The sequence below is a fragment of the Eptesicus fuscus genome, chromosome 18, assembly GCF_027574615.1.
Source record: "Eptesicus fuscus isolate TK198812 chromosome 18, DD_ASM_mEF_20220401, whole genome shotgun sequence".
Classification (NCBI taxonomy): Eukaryota; Metazoa; Chordata; class Mammalia; order Chiroptera; family Vespertilionidae; genus Eptesicus; species Eptesicus fuscus.
Genome location: NC_072490.1, coordinates 8,830,015 through 8,842,998, shown reverse-complemented (window position 1 = coordinate 8,842,998; position 12,984 = coordinate 8,830,015). Strand labels below are relative to the sequence as shown.

Below are 12,984 nucleotides of genomic sequence, written 5' to 3'. Positions count from 1 at the left end.
GTTAAGGCTTTTCAGTTCTTGGATCACCTCAGTCAGTGGTCGGCAAACCACGGCTCGCGAGCCACATGCGGCTCTTTGGCCCCTTGAGTGTTCTAACGCCACTTCTTCAAAATAGACTCGCCCAGGCCGAAAACTGACTTCTGCGCGTGTGGGCCACGAAGTTTCAATCGCACTGTATGTGCGCGCCGCACGTGGTATTTTGTGGAAGAGCCACACTCAAGGGGCCAAAGAGCCGCATGTGGCCCGTGAGCCGCGGTTTGCCGACCACTGACCTAAGCATTACTGCTGTGCTTTGCTGGAAGTGGAGCATTGCACCACACGTAGGAGATCCCCAGGAGTCACACTGCTGTAGATGTCAGGCTGGATCACATTTAAAATGCTGACCATGGCTTTGCAGCCTTAAATAGAGTACAGAGGAAAATCAGAAAAATTAATGCTAGTGATCAATTCCTATTTTTTACCCAAAATGCTATCTCATCACTCCATTTCAAAAGTGAAGTATTCTAAAAAGGTGACACATTTTTACATAAAAACACATTGAATGTTGATGCATTATGTATCAGTTATTAGACATGGCAAATACAAGCAGACAAAGAAAATAAAGTGCACCTTTACAGTATATAAAACATAAATACAGAAATCACTTTTTAAAATAGGCAATATAGACTGAAATATAAAAAGTGCCTGACGTAGCAAAGTTAGACAGAAATGAAAAAAATTTCAGTTGAAAAAATTACCATTTCTCAGTACAGCAGAGCGACAAACAACCTTTTATTAAAGCTATTAGATTCGGAGGCTCTTGTATATTTTGGCTTTGTGAGGGAGAAAGAAAGGCATTCTTCTAGAAGGCACTAACTGGTTTAAGTGTGCAAGCAGCTTCACAGAGAAAACAGGTGCAAAGTACAGTCAAGAAGACTGTCTGGTTCTGTTGTGTTCCTTACTCTTCACCGTGGACTGACTGATGCTGAGGAGCTATATCAGTCAGCAGGCTTCCCCCACCACCCAGGTGCTCAGTCCACAGTGTCACAGATCTCCTTCACCTTGTGGTTGAAATCGTCAGGTTGATCTGCATACACATAATGCCCTGCTCCAAGGATGGCCTGGGAAAGGAAAAGCAGGTGGTCAGTGAGGAAATGGATTTACTAAAGCAATGACATAAGCAAAGACACTTATCAATGAAAGTTAGAACAGCTATATGTAAATAAAACACAGGGCTTGATCCCCCATGTGGGGCGTGCAAGAGGCAGCTGATCAATGATTTTCTCTCATCATTGATGTTTCTCTCTCTCTCTCCCTCTTCCTTCCTCTCTGAAATCAATTAAAAAAATAAAAAAAATAATACTCTGGTTTCTCTTCAGATCGCATAATGATGACATCAGATGAGTGTGACTGTCCCATAGTTGTAGGTGGAGAGGGGGCAGGGGAAACGGTACGAACCCTGAAGGGATGTGTGTGTGCGCACGCACGGTGGGAGGCCCCATGAACTCTGGTACATGCTCTGCACAGCGTGCTGTCCTTCACTGTCTGTTTGATATTCTATGATATTTATTTTACGAAAGCACTAAACTGTAATAAAGTGAACAACTTGCTTTTTATGAAAAAAAAGAAAAGAAAAAGAATAAGCAACACTGTTCTGAGGCATCTAGCTACTATATAGGCTGGGGAAAAAGTAGGTTTATAGTTAGTTATTCGTATGGAAAATAATACAATTAATAAATAACAATGCAAGAATCAACTCTGTTTCATGTACTCACAACTGTAAACCTACTTTTACCTCACCCTGGATATTTCTATCAAATAAAGAATCTGAGAGAATAAAGAGAAAAAAAATCTATTGAGCTTCATTAAAATTTTAACATGCAAAAAAAATAAACAAACCATTCCAAATTGACCACTAAGCCAGGGCCAGCAGATCAACTGAACAAAGTGAGAATGTGCTGCTTTGTGAGGTGGGACTTGGCCAAGGTGCTACTGGACCTACCCCTCCCTCTTCCAGTCTCTCCCACCTCAAAAACACTATGGTTCTAAGGACAGGCAAAGCCCTTAAAAAGGCAATTCACTGCCTAGACATGAAGACTAGTGTGGGTCCAATCCTACCCCCATCACAAGTGACCCCAGATCTCAGACCGAGGCTGCAGTGCACAGCTCAGGTGTGAAAGCATAGGTGGCCTGAAATCTCACTGACGGCAAAGATTAGAACAGATCTCACCTAACTGAAAACCCCAAAAAAGCCACCCACTTACTATTGTCTTGACGTATGAATGTGGTCGTAAGGACTGGATGCTGGTGCCAGAATTGCCGTCTATGCAGGACCGGGCACCGTAGATCACCGAGACTGGAATGTCAGGGTCCATTTTGCCGATTCGCTGGAGCATTGGCCTTTTTGCCCATCCATAAGGAATAGTCATGTTTCTGAATGCTGTCTCACCACTTTAAGAAAAAGAAGAAAATCGCACGGATGACTTCTGGGGAGGAGCATGTATCAAAACAGACTCACATTAAGCTTCTTCCCCACTTAACAAAAACCTCAGCTTAAACAGAAATCAATTTAGTAGAAACTGTAAGGAACAACCCCACAGAAGATTTATATCTCTGTATACACCCAGCAGAAGATATGTGCTTTGTTGGATAAACATGGATGTCCAAACTCTAGTTAATTAAATAAAGCCAAATCAAAACTTGCAGCCCTAACTCCATGTTATTAAATTTCTTATGGGGATAGTTAAAATGTATTTTTTTCATTCTAACTTTTTTCAAATATAGAAGATAGCTTTTCCACAGGTTCATAGCACCAGCTTTTTATAGGCAATGGCAAAGTCTATACCAAGATAAGAAGAAATTAAAATTAAGCATTTTTTGTGTATTGGTTACATTTTTAACATTTGACATCTTAAAACCTTTCTGGCTGAGAGAAGGTGCCTCCAGGAACTAGCCATTTCTTAGAGGTGGCACAGGACTCCACAGGGAACATGCCTTTGATATGCAAATGAACCAGTGCAGAATCCTGCCTCTTCTGTTGGCCAGACATTCTAGGAGGCAATGTTCCTCTGCCTTACTCATCCCAGGACCAGGGAACCGGCAACTAGAGACTATCCCCCCATCCTTTGAGCCTACTGAAATTACTCCACTGGCCAGTCCCAAATGCTAACCTGCCTGCTGTGTGCCTTTTCGGAAGACCCCATAAAGACTCTGACCTATTTTCCCCTTGTTCCTGTCTTCTGTCTCCTGTCCAAAACCTGACCTTTCTGTGATCCCTTGGAACCTGTGAATATAATGAACTGTTTCCTTGAGTCTTTCCTGCTTCTTCTCTTGTAGTCATGGCTACACAACACTTTGCAAACTCCCAGGATAGACCCATTTTGCTGTCATTTCTGCTTTTCTTACAGTACTAGGCGTAATTTTGAATTGCCTTTTATGAAGACTTTAAGGTCCACCATAAGAAAGGCTACCACAGTCACAAGTAATCATGAAATGTAAGTGAAGAGTAAAACACTAAGACCGTGTAGGAAAACACATGATGTATCTGGGATAGACCACTAAAAACTGTAGGAATAAGTCAATAAAGTGTGTAGACCTAATCTACCAGATCCTATTGCCTGAGTCACAAAACTATCTCTTGAGGACCGCAAACCTCTCCAGCCTCCCTCTAACCTACTTTATTAAAGAGTGAGGCCATAGCCACACCTCAATAGCTTCCAGAGCCTCAATCTTTAATGAAGTAGGTATACATATTCGCTGTCAAAAGTTAGGGAGGAAAAAAAGTGAGGGAGACTGCCTCTGCATCTAGCCTCTCAGCCTTTCACACTCACGTCTCCATCTTAGCTCGGATGAGGAACCACTTCTGTGTTTTAAAGTGTGGGCCACGGCCCAGCTACATTGAAAGCATGTGTTAAAGATGCAGCCCAGAACGGCTAAGCCTGACTCCCGGAAACAGGGCTCAGGAATCACATTTTGACGAGCTCCAAGAACGCTGGTACACACAGAAGCAGGAGAACTGGAGCGCTCACCTTCACACGCCCTTCTTGGTCCTCAACCTACCAACTCTAGGTCTTGTCTTCCGGGCTCTTCCTAGCTCCCCACCCTCTTTGGGCTCCGTTTTCTCCCCTGGTTCCTTGCACACAATATCCATATTTTTTTAAGTCTTTTTTTTTTTTTTTAAAGAAACACCTGTGTTTGGCCTTCTTGCTCCCTCTAGCTACTATGCTCTCTCACTCTCTCTATCCTTGTAATTACTGTCAAAATACATGCAGGATCTCTCTTCCTCTCCCCCCACCCTTTACTTATTCCTCACACACTGCAAACATTAAGAGCTGCTTAGTAACGAGAGGTGCAATCATCAAATGAACTAAAAAGTGCTGCATAGCATCTCTCCTGAACTTGGGAGATTTATTACTCTTAGCAGAGTAAAAGGTCCTAAGAAGATCCATGATACAGAAAACGATTTAGATTGCTTAATCCAGCACTCTTTTTTGGGGAGAACATTCCTATTCAGTTTGGCAATGTGGTTTTATATGAAATCTTCTTATCTCTCAACTCTGATGATCTCTTAGAGATGCCTGAGACCAAGACTTCCTCAAGTGATCCATAAGCATTTTAGGGGAAGAAAACAGGTCTTGCTTTTCAAATTCCTATCAGAATCCAGTAGTGTTTTACACAAAAAGTGCTCCAAGAACAGATAAGTAACTTAAGAATTAGTCATTTAACTACTGATAACATCTCCTAGACTATTAGCATATTTTCAAAAAAGAAAAGTCTAAACTATGAACACAGTACAGTTAGAATGATAAGCCTTACCTTGGAGTCTGGACATTACAGTGGTAGATGTATTCTGTCACAGTGTCATCTTCAAACATTGAAGAGTACTTCCGTTTGAAATCAGGCCTTAAACGCTGTACTAGACTTAAACCTATTTAATAAAAAATGAATGTTTTAAATTATCAGTGTTTTAAATTATAATTGACTTATAGGTTAATACAGAAAGTTTCAGTGTTTGCTTATACAATGAGCATTATATGCTTACAACGTATGTATTCAAATGTATATTTTAGGTGGAAAGAAACACATATCCTAGAAGCTGCTTTCCTCAAGTTCCCGAAGGAGAGCTCAAAGTAAGAATTAAAGTGTCCCATAGTGACCTACAGATGCTCTTTAATTCAAAAACATAGGATTGTTTTCTAAGATTTGTTTTTGTAGGAAAATAGATTATATTAAACATGGCAGATGAACAGAGCAGCTCATACATAAAATGAACTTATATTTTTCCAAGATATATATATTTCTGTGAAAAAATAAATTCAGGGTTTCTGCTTGGGTCACTAGCAATACTCCAGGCATCCACAGTGGTCCGATGGCCCTGAGGGGAGAGCAGGGACAAGGCCCCTAAAGGAAAGAAGATAAAGAGCAGGAGCCATCATATTTCTGGGGCTCAGGGACTAACCAGTTTCCCTTTCTGCTATCACTGCCTATTATTCTAGCAAGGTCTTAGTTCTTTAGTGACATTCCTTCCTATTTCTGAAGGAATTATGCAGCTCCATCAAGAATTTGTATGATGTAGTTAATAGTCTACAGCAGTGGTCGGCAAACTGCAGCTTGCGAGCCACATGCGGCTTGCGAACCGTGGTTTGCCGCTCTGTTGACTAATGCGTTTGCCGACCACTGGTCTACATTACTCTCCATCATCACCACCACCTTCATGTGCAAGCAATAAATGGGAGGCATCCATCCTCTACCATTGTCTCCTAATTTCTTTTCATACTTTATTTTTTCCATAACTGCTACTGGTGTGACTCTGATCAAGTCAAAACCATTTACTACACAGACTCTTAGGTAGTTCAGAGGAGGTCCAGACCACCACCATCTGTGACAAAAAGGAAGGAAACTCCCTTGGCTTTGAGACTAAAACAGAGGAGCTGAGAGTCAAATGAACCTAAATCAAAGACTAAGCACTGGTACCTCAAAATATGACTGGAAACACAAAACAAGAGTTCCCAAAATCTTTGCAGAAAAGAACTTCTTTATCTTCTTAACCCTCTGACATTATAGGATGAGAAAAGATTCTGTGAGTGTTGCCGTCATCTCCATGGTAGATCAAGTCAGGCTTCAAAATCTGCAGCTGGACATGATCTCTGCAGCCGGATATCATCAGCCTGACACGTGCTCTTTAATGCCCACCAACAGGTCCACAGAGCACTCCCCCCAGCCCAGTCCCTCAAAGACTCCTCATTGAGGAGAAGGGTCTGGTTTCATTCATCTTTATGCATGGATTGGTACTTCTTAGAGGAGAAAAAGTAAGGTTCAGTTTTTCTCTTTGTTTTTAAGATGTTGACTAACAATGGTGATCAATAAATACTTCTTTACTGCTCAACTATAAACATTCTGCTTTCCTAGGGTACAGATCTAAACACTCACCAAAGGGTCCTGCAATCCTGAGGCCAGCTAAAGGGTTAAAGGGAGTCAATACTGCTCCCAGGGCTCTGATCCAGACTGGAATTGGTCTGTCTTGATCAGCAAGGTCCGGTCGCTCAGGGAAACCCCAAGGCTCCACTAAAATGAGATGATTTACCCTGTTGGGAAAAGAACAGATTTACATTCATTTGGCAAATTCACCCTAGTGTCAAGAATTAACACAATTTATGAAGTAAAGACAAAAGAACCACCTTTAACAACTTTCACATTACAGACAAGACCAAGGACTGAAGAGATTACATCATGTTCTTATCCTATCTAATAACCGGGTAATATGCAAATTAACCATCACTCCGCCACAAAGCTGCAGTGCCCATAGCCACAAGATGGCGGCGTCCAGTCCTCTCAGCCTCACTGGAGTCCCCCAGTCCTGAGGGGGTGCCGCTGAGAGCAGGCAGCATGAGTGGCCTGGCAGAATGCTTGCTTTGTCACCCCGTGGAATGCTTGTGTCATCGCCCTGGCGACGAGGCAAGTGTTCTGCGCCCGGCCGCGGATAAGCCTCTGGCCAGGCCAGGGCGCGGATAGGCCTCTGGGCAGCAGAGAGCCTCTGGGCAGCAGGCGCAGAGTGGCCAGGCCCTGCAGAGAGCTACTGGCGCATGGATTCGTTACATATAAACTAGTTATATATAAACTTTTGGGATTTGAGAGGATATCTAAGAGTATATGATACTGTGTGACTATTCTTGAAAAATTGTATTTGTTGTTGTTTAAGCTACACTCTGACAGATGACCACTCAGAAAAATCCAGTGGTTCAATCTATATCAAGGTGGACACTGCAGAAATGACTGAAGATTAATATTACACTCATAAAATAGCTTAGGAGGAGTTAGGAGTTTAAGTGGGCTCAAAATAACTTTAAATTGACTTTTCACAAACATAAGGATAAAGTCGTAAAATGGGCTGAAATGTACTTCCTAGTTTTGGATGCTATTTTGGTGAACAGGAGCACACCTACCGTACCCATGACATCATGCTAAACTTGCCTCAGATGCTATCCTTTCCTAATTTTCTTCCTTACCGACAAAAGAGATGGAAAATTTTCAGTCCAAACTCATATAAAATTGTTTCCTATCACTAATAGTTTTATTTTTCCATCTTTTGAAACTGCTTCCTTATGAGGAAAGCCAGAACTCTCAGCAGTACTTCCTTCCAGTGGCTATATTATATAATAAATATAGTACTATAATATTACTATATTATATAGTAAATCACGCAGATCTAAGCAGAGCATAAGGGTCCTCCTGACACAGATGATATTCAACTGTAAACAAAACAGCCAACAAATACCAGCAAAAATCTCCCAGGGATGAAATGATAATGATTCTAAAGTCCCTCTCCTAAGTCATAAATGAATCAGAAAAGTAAAGAAACCAGCACACGGGGTAAAGGTGGCTATTATTCCTGATATTAAATGTTTTGCTCTTTTGCCAGCACACATGAGTCCTTTGTTCTGACTGCATTTTCTCCAACAGAAAGTTTCAGCACACAGACCCAGAGCTCCAAGGGCCCTTGGAGAAGTCAGCCCAATCTGCTGTCTCACAGATTTGAGAAGGAAGCTGAGATACACTGACCTGCTCCAGGACAAAAAGCTAGTGAATGTAGAACAAAGATTAAAACGCACATTTCCTGACTTTAGGATACTAACAGATGCCAACAAGCCATTGGGCAGAAGGCTCTCTCCTAAGGACAAGCTAAGCCACAAAAAAGAAAGATATTAGTAAAGGCAAAGCCCTTCACTTTTATCAACTCTAGGCTGGTCCTAATTCTATACTCTAGATTTCATAACACCAAGATTTGTAGAATGTAACTATGAATCTGCGTGGAAATGTGCGATGCAAGAGATTTCTATAGACCTTGAGTGCCTTCACTCATAAAAGTTCTATGAGACTATCTAATCTAATAATAGGCAAATATGCAAATTGACCGCACCTTCGCTACACCTAAGCCACGCCCACCAGCCAAGCCACGCCCACCAGCCAATCAGGATGAGTATGCAAATTACCCCAACAAAGATGGCGGCTAATTTGCATATCAAGACAGCGTCGAAAGCGGGGGGAGGGGAGGAGAAGGGAGGAGCGAAGTCAGGGCCGGGGGCGAACGGAAAAGCAGGCGGGCTGGAGGAGAAGGCGGGGCTGGCGACAAGGGCGGGGCGGAGGCGGGGCCGGGGGCGAAGGGAAACTCGGGTGGGCTGGAGGAGAAGGCGGGGCGGGTGACAATGGCGGAGCAGAGGCGGGGCCGGGGGCGAAGGGAAACGCGGGCGGGCTGGAGGAGAAGGTGAGGCGGGGGACAAGGGAGGAACGGAGGCGGGGCCGGGGGCGAAGGGAAACGCGGGCAGGCTGGAGGAGAAGGCGGGGCCGGCGGCAAGGGCGGAGCGGAGGCGGGGCCGGGGGCAAACGGAAACGCAGGCGGGCTGGAGGAGAAGGTGAGGCGGGGGACAAGGGAGGAACGGAGGCGGGGTAGAGTGCAGCAGGAAATCCTATTGCAGGATTTTTCCTGCAATGGGAAAGCTAGTCCTATATAAAAGGCTAATATGCAAATCGACCAAACGGGGGAACGACCAGTCGCTATGATGTGTACTGACCACCAGGGGGCAGACGCTCAGTGCAGAACCTGCCCCCTGGTGGTCAGTGTGCTCCCATAGGGAGAGCACCACTCAGCCAGAAGCCGGGCTCACGACTGGCGAGTGCAGCAGCAATGGTGGGAGCCTCTCCCGCCTCCACAGCAGCACTAAGGATGTTCGACTGCCGGCTTAGGCCTGCTCCCCAGTCAGACATCCCCCAAGAGCTCCTGGACTGTGAAAGGGTGCAGGCTGGGCTGAGGGACCCCCCCTCTGAGTGCATGAATTTCGTGCATTGGGCCTCTAGTTATTTTATAATAGTGTAAAGAAGGGGGATGGGAATGAGTTTGTTTTGTTTTAATGGCAGAGACTATCTCTGACATTTTGACTTCCTCCTAAATTCCTCTCCTACAGCCCACATTGAGATTTGAGGAAGGGGGAAAGGTCAGAGGTACGAGTAGAATTTATGAACTAGCCACCTATTTGAAAGTGGCAAAGATTAATGTTAAAACATAGTATTATTGCCCTGGCCAGTTTTTCTCAGTGGTTAGAGTGTTGGCCCTCAGACTGAAGGGTCACAGGTTCGATTCCAGTTAAAGGCACATACCTTGGTTGCAGGCTCGATCCCCAAGAGGCAACCAATCGATGTTTCTCTCGCTCTGTCTCTTCCCCTCCCTTTTACTCCCTCTAAAAATCAATGGAGAAAATAGCCTCAGGTAAGGATTAACAAAAAAAAGAAAGAAAAAAGAAAAAATGGTATTATTCACTATTGACTTACCTCTTAAAGAAAAAAATTACTCTACCCTAAAAGATGACTAAACTTTTGTTAAAATCTGTTGTAGGATCTTTCGCAGTCTGCTCTAGACTCTCACAGACCTGCTAACCCAAGAAGGACGACAAAGGAAAATTCGAGGGAGGAAAAGTTGAGTTAAGTGATTGTTTTGGTTTTGCCTTAATTTTGGCTTGCCTGTTTACTACGGATCTGCAAAATATCATTTCCAGGTAAGAATGCCAGCGTAACAAATTATGCAAAGTGTACATACTAGAGTACATGCTCCCCCCTTTTTTAATGAGAATAAATTGCTCTAATAACTGATCCTGTGTCATCAGCCTAGCATAGTGCTTAGCACATAATAGATGATCAGTAAACATTTGGAATATTGTTGTCCACATTTCCTTTCAGTCCTTGTCTATTAGGATATATAAATTTTGTAAAATATAATCAAGTAACAAGCAGAGGAGCTATCCAGTCTGGATTTCCTGGTTTCCCAGATGACATGAGAACATCACAATAAGTTCTCATATTAATCTTGCAGGTCGTTACTACTCACAATGGGTAGTAAAATCCATTTAGAGAGTCAGAGCCAGTCTGGTCTGATTGTTTTTTAATAAAATTATATAATGTGGAGTAGAAAAATATATAAGTGTATCATTGCACAAAACTTTGTTTCAGACACACACACACACACACACACACATATAACTCATACTGAGGGTTCTAAAAATAACTGTTCCTTGTTTTTTATTGTAAGGCTTTAAAATGAGATAGACTGTGCAAAGTTATCAAATAATAAATATAAATGTTAGACAGTTACAGTAGCAAAAATAGGAAGACTACTGGAGAAGAATTCATTCCAGGGAGCTGGGAAGACAGTGGCAAGAACCACATGAGCAGTGAGTAATTTAACTTTCATCCTCCAGGAAAGCCTGACCACAGGTTTTGTATCACAGGTTATTATAACCCTGCAGTAGCCCAAGTTCCTGGCTATCTTCTCGCCTCCTTTTCTAATAAAAAGATCATCTCATTTGATAGTAGTTATTTGGTTTTAATGTAGTATAACTAAATTAGTATAGTAATCCAGACACTAGCCTCTCATATTCTGCAGCTGAGAGCATGATGGGATTGTTAGTTCACATCTAGGCTTAAGGAATGGGTCCACCCAGACACCACAAGTGAGTCATCCTATCAGACACCTTTGTCAAGAATCAGAGACTGATTTGAACTACATAAAAAACAAAGAACCAGCAGAGCAGGAACGAGAGGACAATAGCCCATCAGTTTTAAAACATAAAGAGGCACTCTTCTCCAGGTTAGTCATTAGAGTAGGTCCCGAGTTGGAAGATGGTGAGGTGATTGCAGTATAAAGGGCAAAGGGGTGGACAACACACAAGCTCTAACCCCTTGGGACAGCTGAGTCTAAGTGCTACCAAAGGTATAAAACCTGACTTTCATAAATTTTAAGTTCTGCCACCAACTAGATATATTATAACAAGGAGAATGTTCAGAGCAAGAACTAAAATGCACAGGGAGTCTGCAGGACCTACTTATGCAACAAGGAAAGGAAAAAAAAAAAAAAAAAAAAAGGACCAGGAAGAACTCTAGTGAGTGCACAAATGAGCAATTCTCAGATGGAGTTAGGCCCAGGTATTTCCCATTGCCTCCAAGCCACTTGGGGAGAATGGGACAGGTCCAGAGCACAACCAACTAAATACCTCCAACTTCAGATCAAGTAGAACCACCTTTCTTCTCAAGAAAGGCTGAGAAGAAATGTTCAGCCCACCTCTGTAGAGTCTGAAGACAGAGCCAGGCAAGGTCAAAAGGTTAGATGATCTGAAAACCTTTTCCTGAAGTAAAGACTAGTTGTAACCTATTCTGTTGTAACTTGTAAACACTTTCTAAGTTAGTTTCTTAGTGTCCTTTTCCTCAGTTTATAAGAAATACCTGAAAGTTGGATAAGAGACATCTAGAGTAGATAGTTCCATACTTGCTTAGTTGATACTGGTAAAAGGTAAAATGAAGCAATTAAAATTTTTAAGAGTTTATTTGAGCAAAAACGGATTTGAATCAGGCAGTGCCAACCAGAAGTAGTTAGGAATGCTCCACTGAGCAAGAGGAAAGACTGGCTGTTTGTGATTCGTTGTCCTTAGTTTTTGATTTCATAACCTTGAGACATTTACAGGCTTAGATTCTGGTTTGCTTACACAGGCCATGGCATTCGAGCCACATCAGTCTAGTAGCCTCCTTATTTCATTCATTTAAAACTGGACACCCATTATGTGCCAAGCACAGGGTTTTAACTGAACTTCATTAATGATTCGGGATATTTGAAAATGCAGAGAATCTCATTATTTTGAAATTAACCTGTATTGAATAATTTAAGTTATGCAGTTAAGAATTCAGGATTGACTATTCAACACATTCTATAGAGTTCTACTCAATATTTGTTAGCAATCAGCCAATTTAAACATGCTAATTATTTCAAGCTTTCTCATATTCATCTATTGCTAATATTTGGTGGTTCTTGGTCCCGAACACTTTAGTTTTAGTACTTTAGTTTTATTTCTAGTATTAGGCACAAACATTCAAAGATCAATTTCTATAAATGTAGTCAGTCCAAGGCTGGAATCACTGGCTTTGTTTTAGATACCTATTCTGTCAACCATGTCATTCAAAATATGTTGCTATTCTCTTTTATAGGTAATTTTAAAGCAATCATTCCCTCTGAAACCCCTTATTTCTTTAAACATTTCACAACTGCAAGTGAAAATCTCCCTAACTTAACTAGCAGATAGCCACGAAGAGCCAGGATTCTAAGACTCAGGGGTTTCATAACCAGAGTCTGGCCCATGTCACCTCTCCAAGGGATAAATACCACAAGAGAGACCTCATAAACATCTGTTACGAAACAAAGGAAGTCCAATCTCCACAAATACCCTGTTGTCTTATACCAGAAAAGTATCCACTTCCTTCTCTCAGTGACAAACATGTGTCACTAAGAGTAGGACACAATTAAAGGCAGTAATCCCAAACAGCCAACCAGGTGAAGGAAATTTGATTTTTTTAAAAGAACTGATCTGCCAGTTGAAAAAACTATCACTGTCTAGCACACACAGGACTATAAACTCTCCACAAAAGTCAAGTGTAAATGTTGAAGTTTAAATAAAGAATCTGTAGAGAAAA

The 12,984-nt window shown here is 42.1% G+C and overlaps 1 protein-coding gene across 2 annotated transcripts in view; it reads right to left on the bottom strand.

Annotated features, from left to right (window-relative positions):
- Positions 1 to 751: 751 nt before the first annotated feature.
- Positions 752 to 12,984, bottom strand: part of ABHD5 (abhydrolase domain containing 5, lysophosphatidic acid acyltransferase) — a 28,936-nt gene continuing 16,703 nt past the window's right edge. For both annotated transcript variants that reach the window (XM_008154489.3, XM_028134792.2), the window contains 4 exons: positions 6,409 to 6,563; positions 4,795 to 4,906; positions 2,244 to 2,430; positions 752 to 1,100 (listed from right to left, as the gene is read on the bottom strand). In XM_008154489.3, the coding sequence (XP_008152711.2) occupies positions 1,011 to 1,100; positions 2,244 to 2,430; positions 4,795 to 4,906; positions 6,409 to 6,563 (544 nt within the window). In that variant the 3' untranslated portion in view covers positions 752 to 1,010. The remainder of the gene's footprint in view (positions 1,101 to 2,243; positions 2,431 to 4,794; positions 4,907 to 6,408; positions 6,564 to 12,984) is intronic.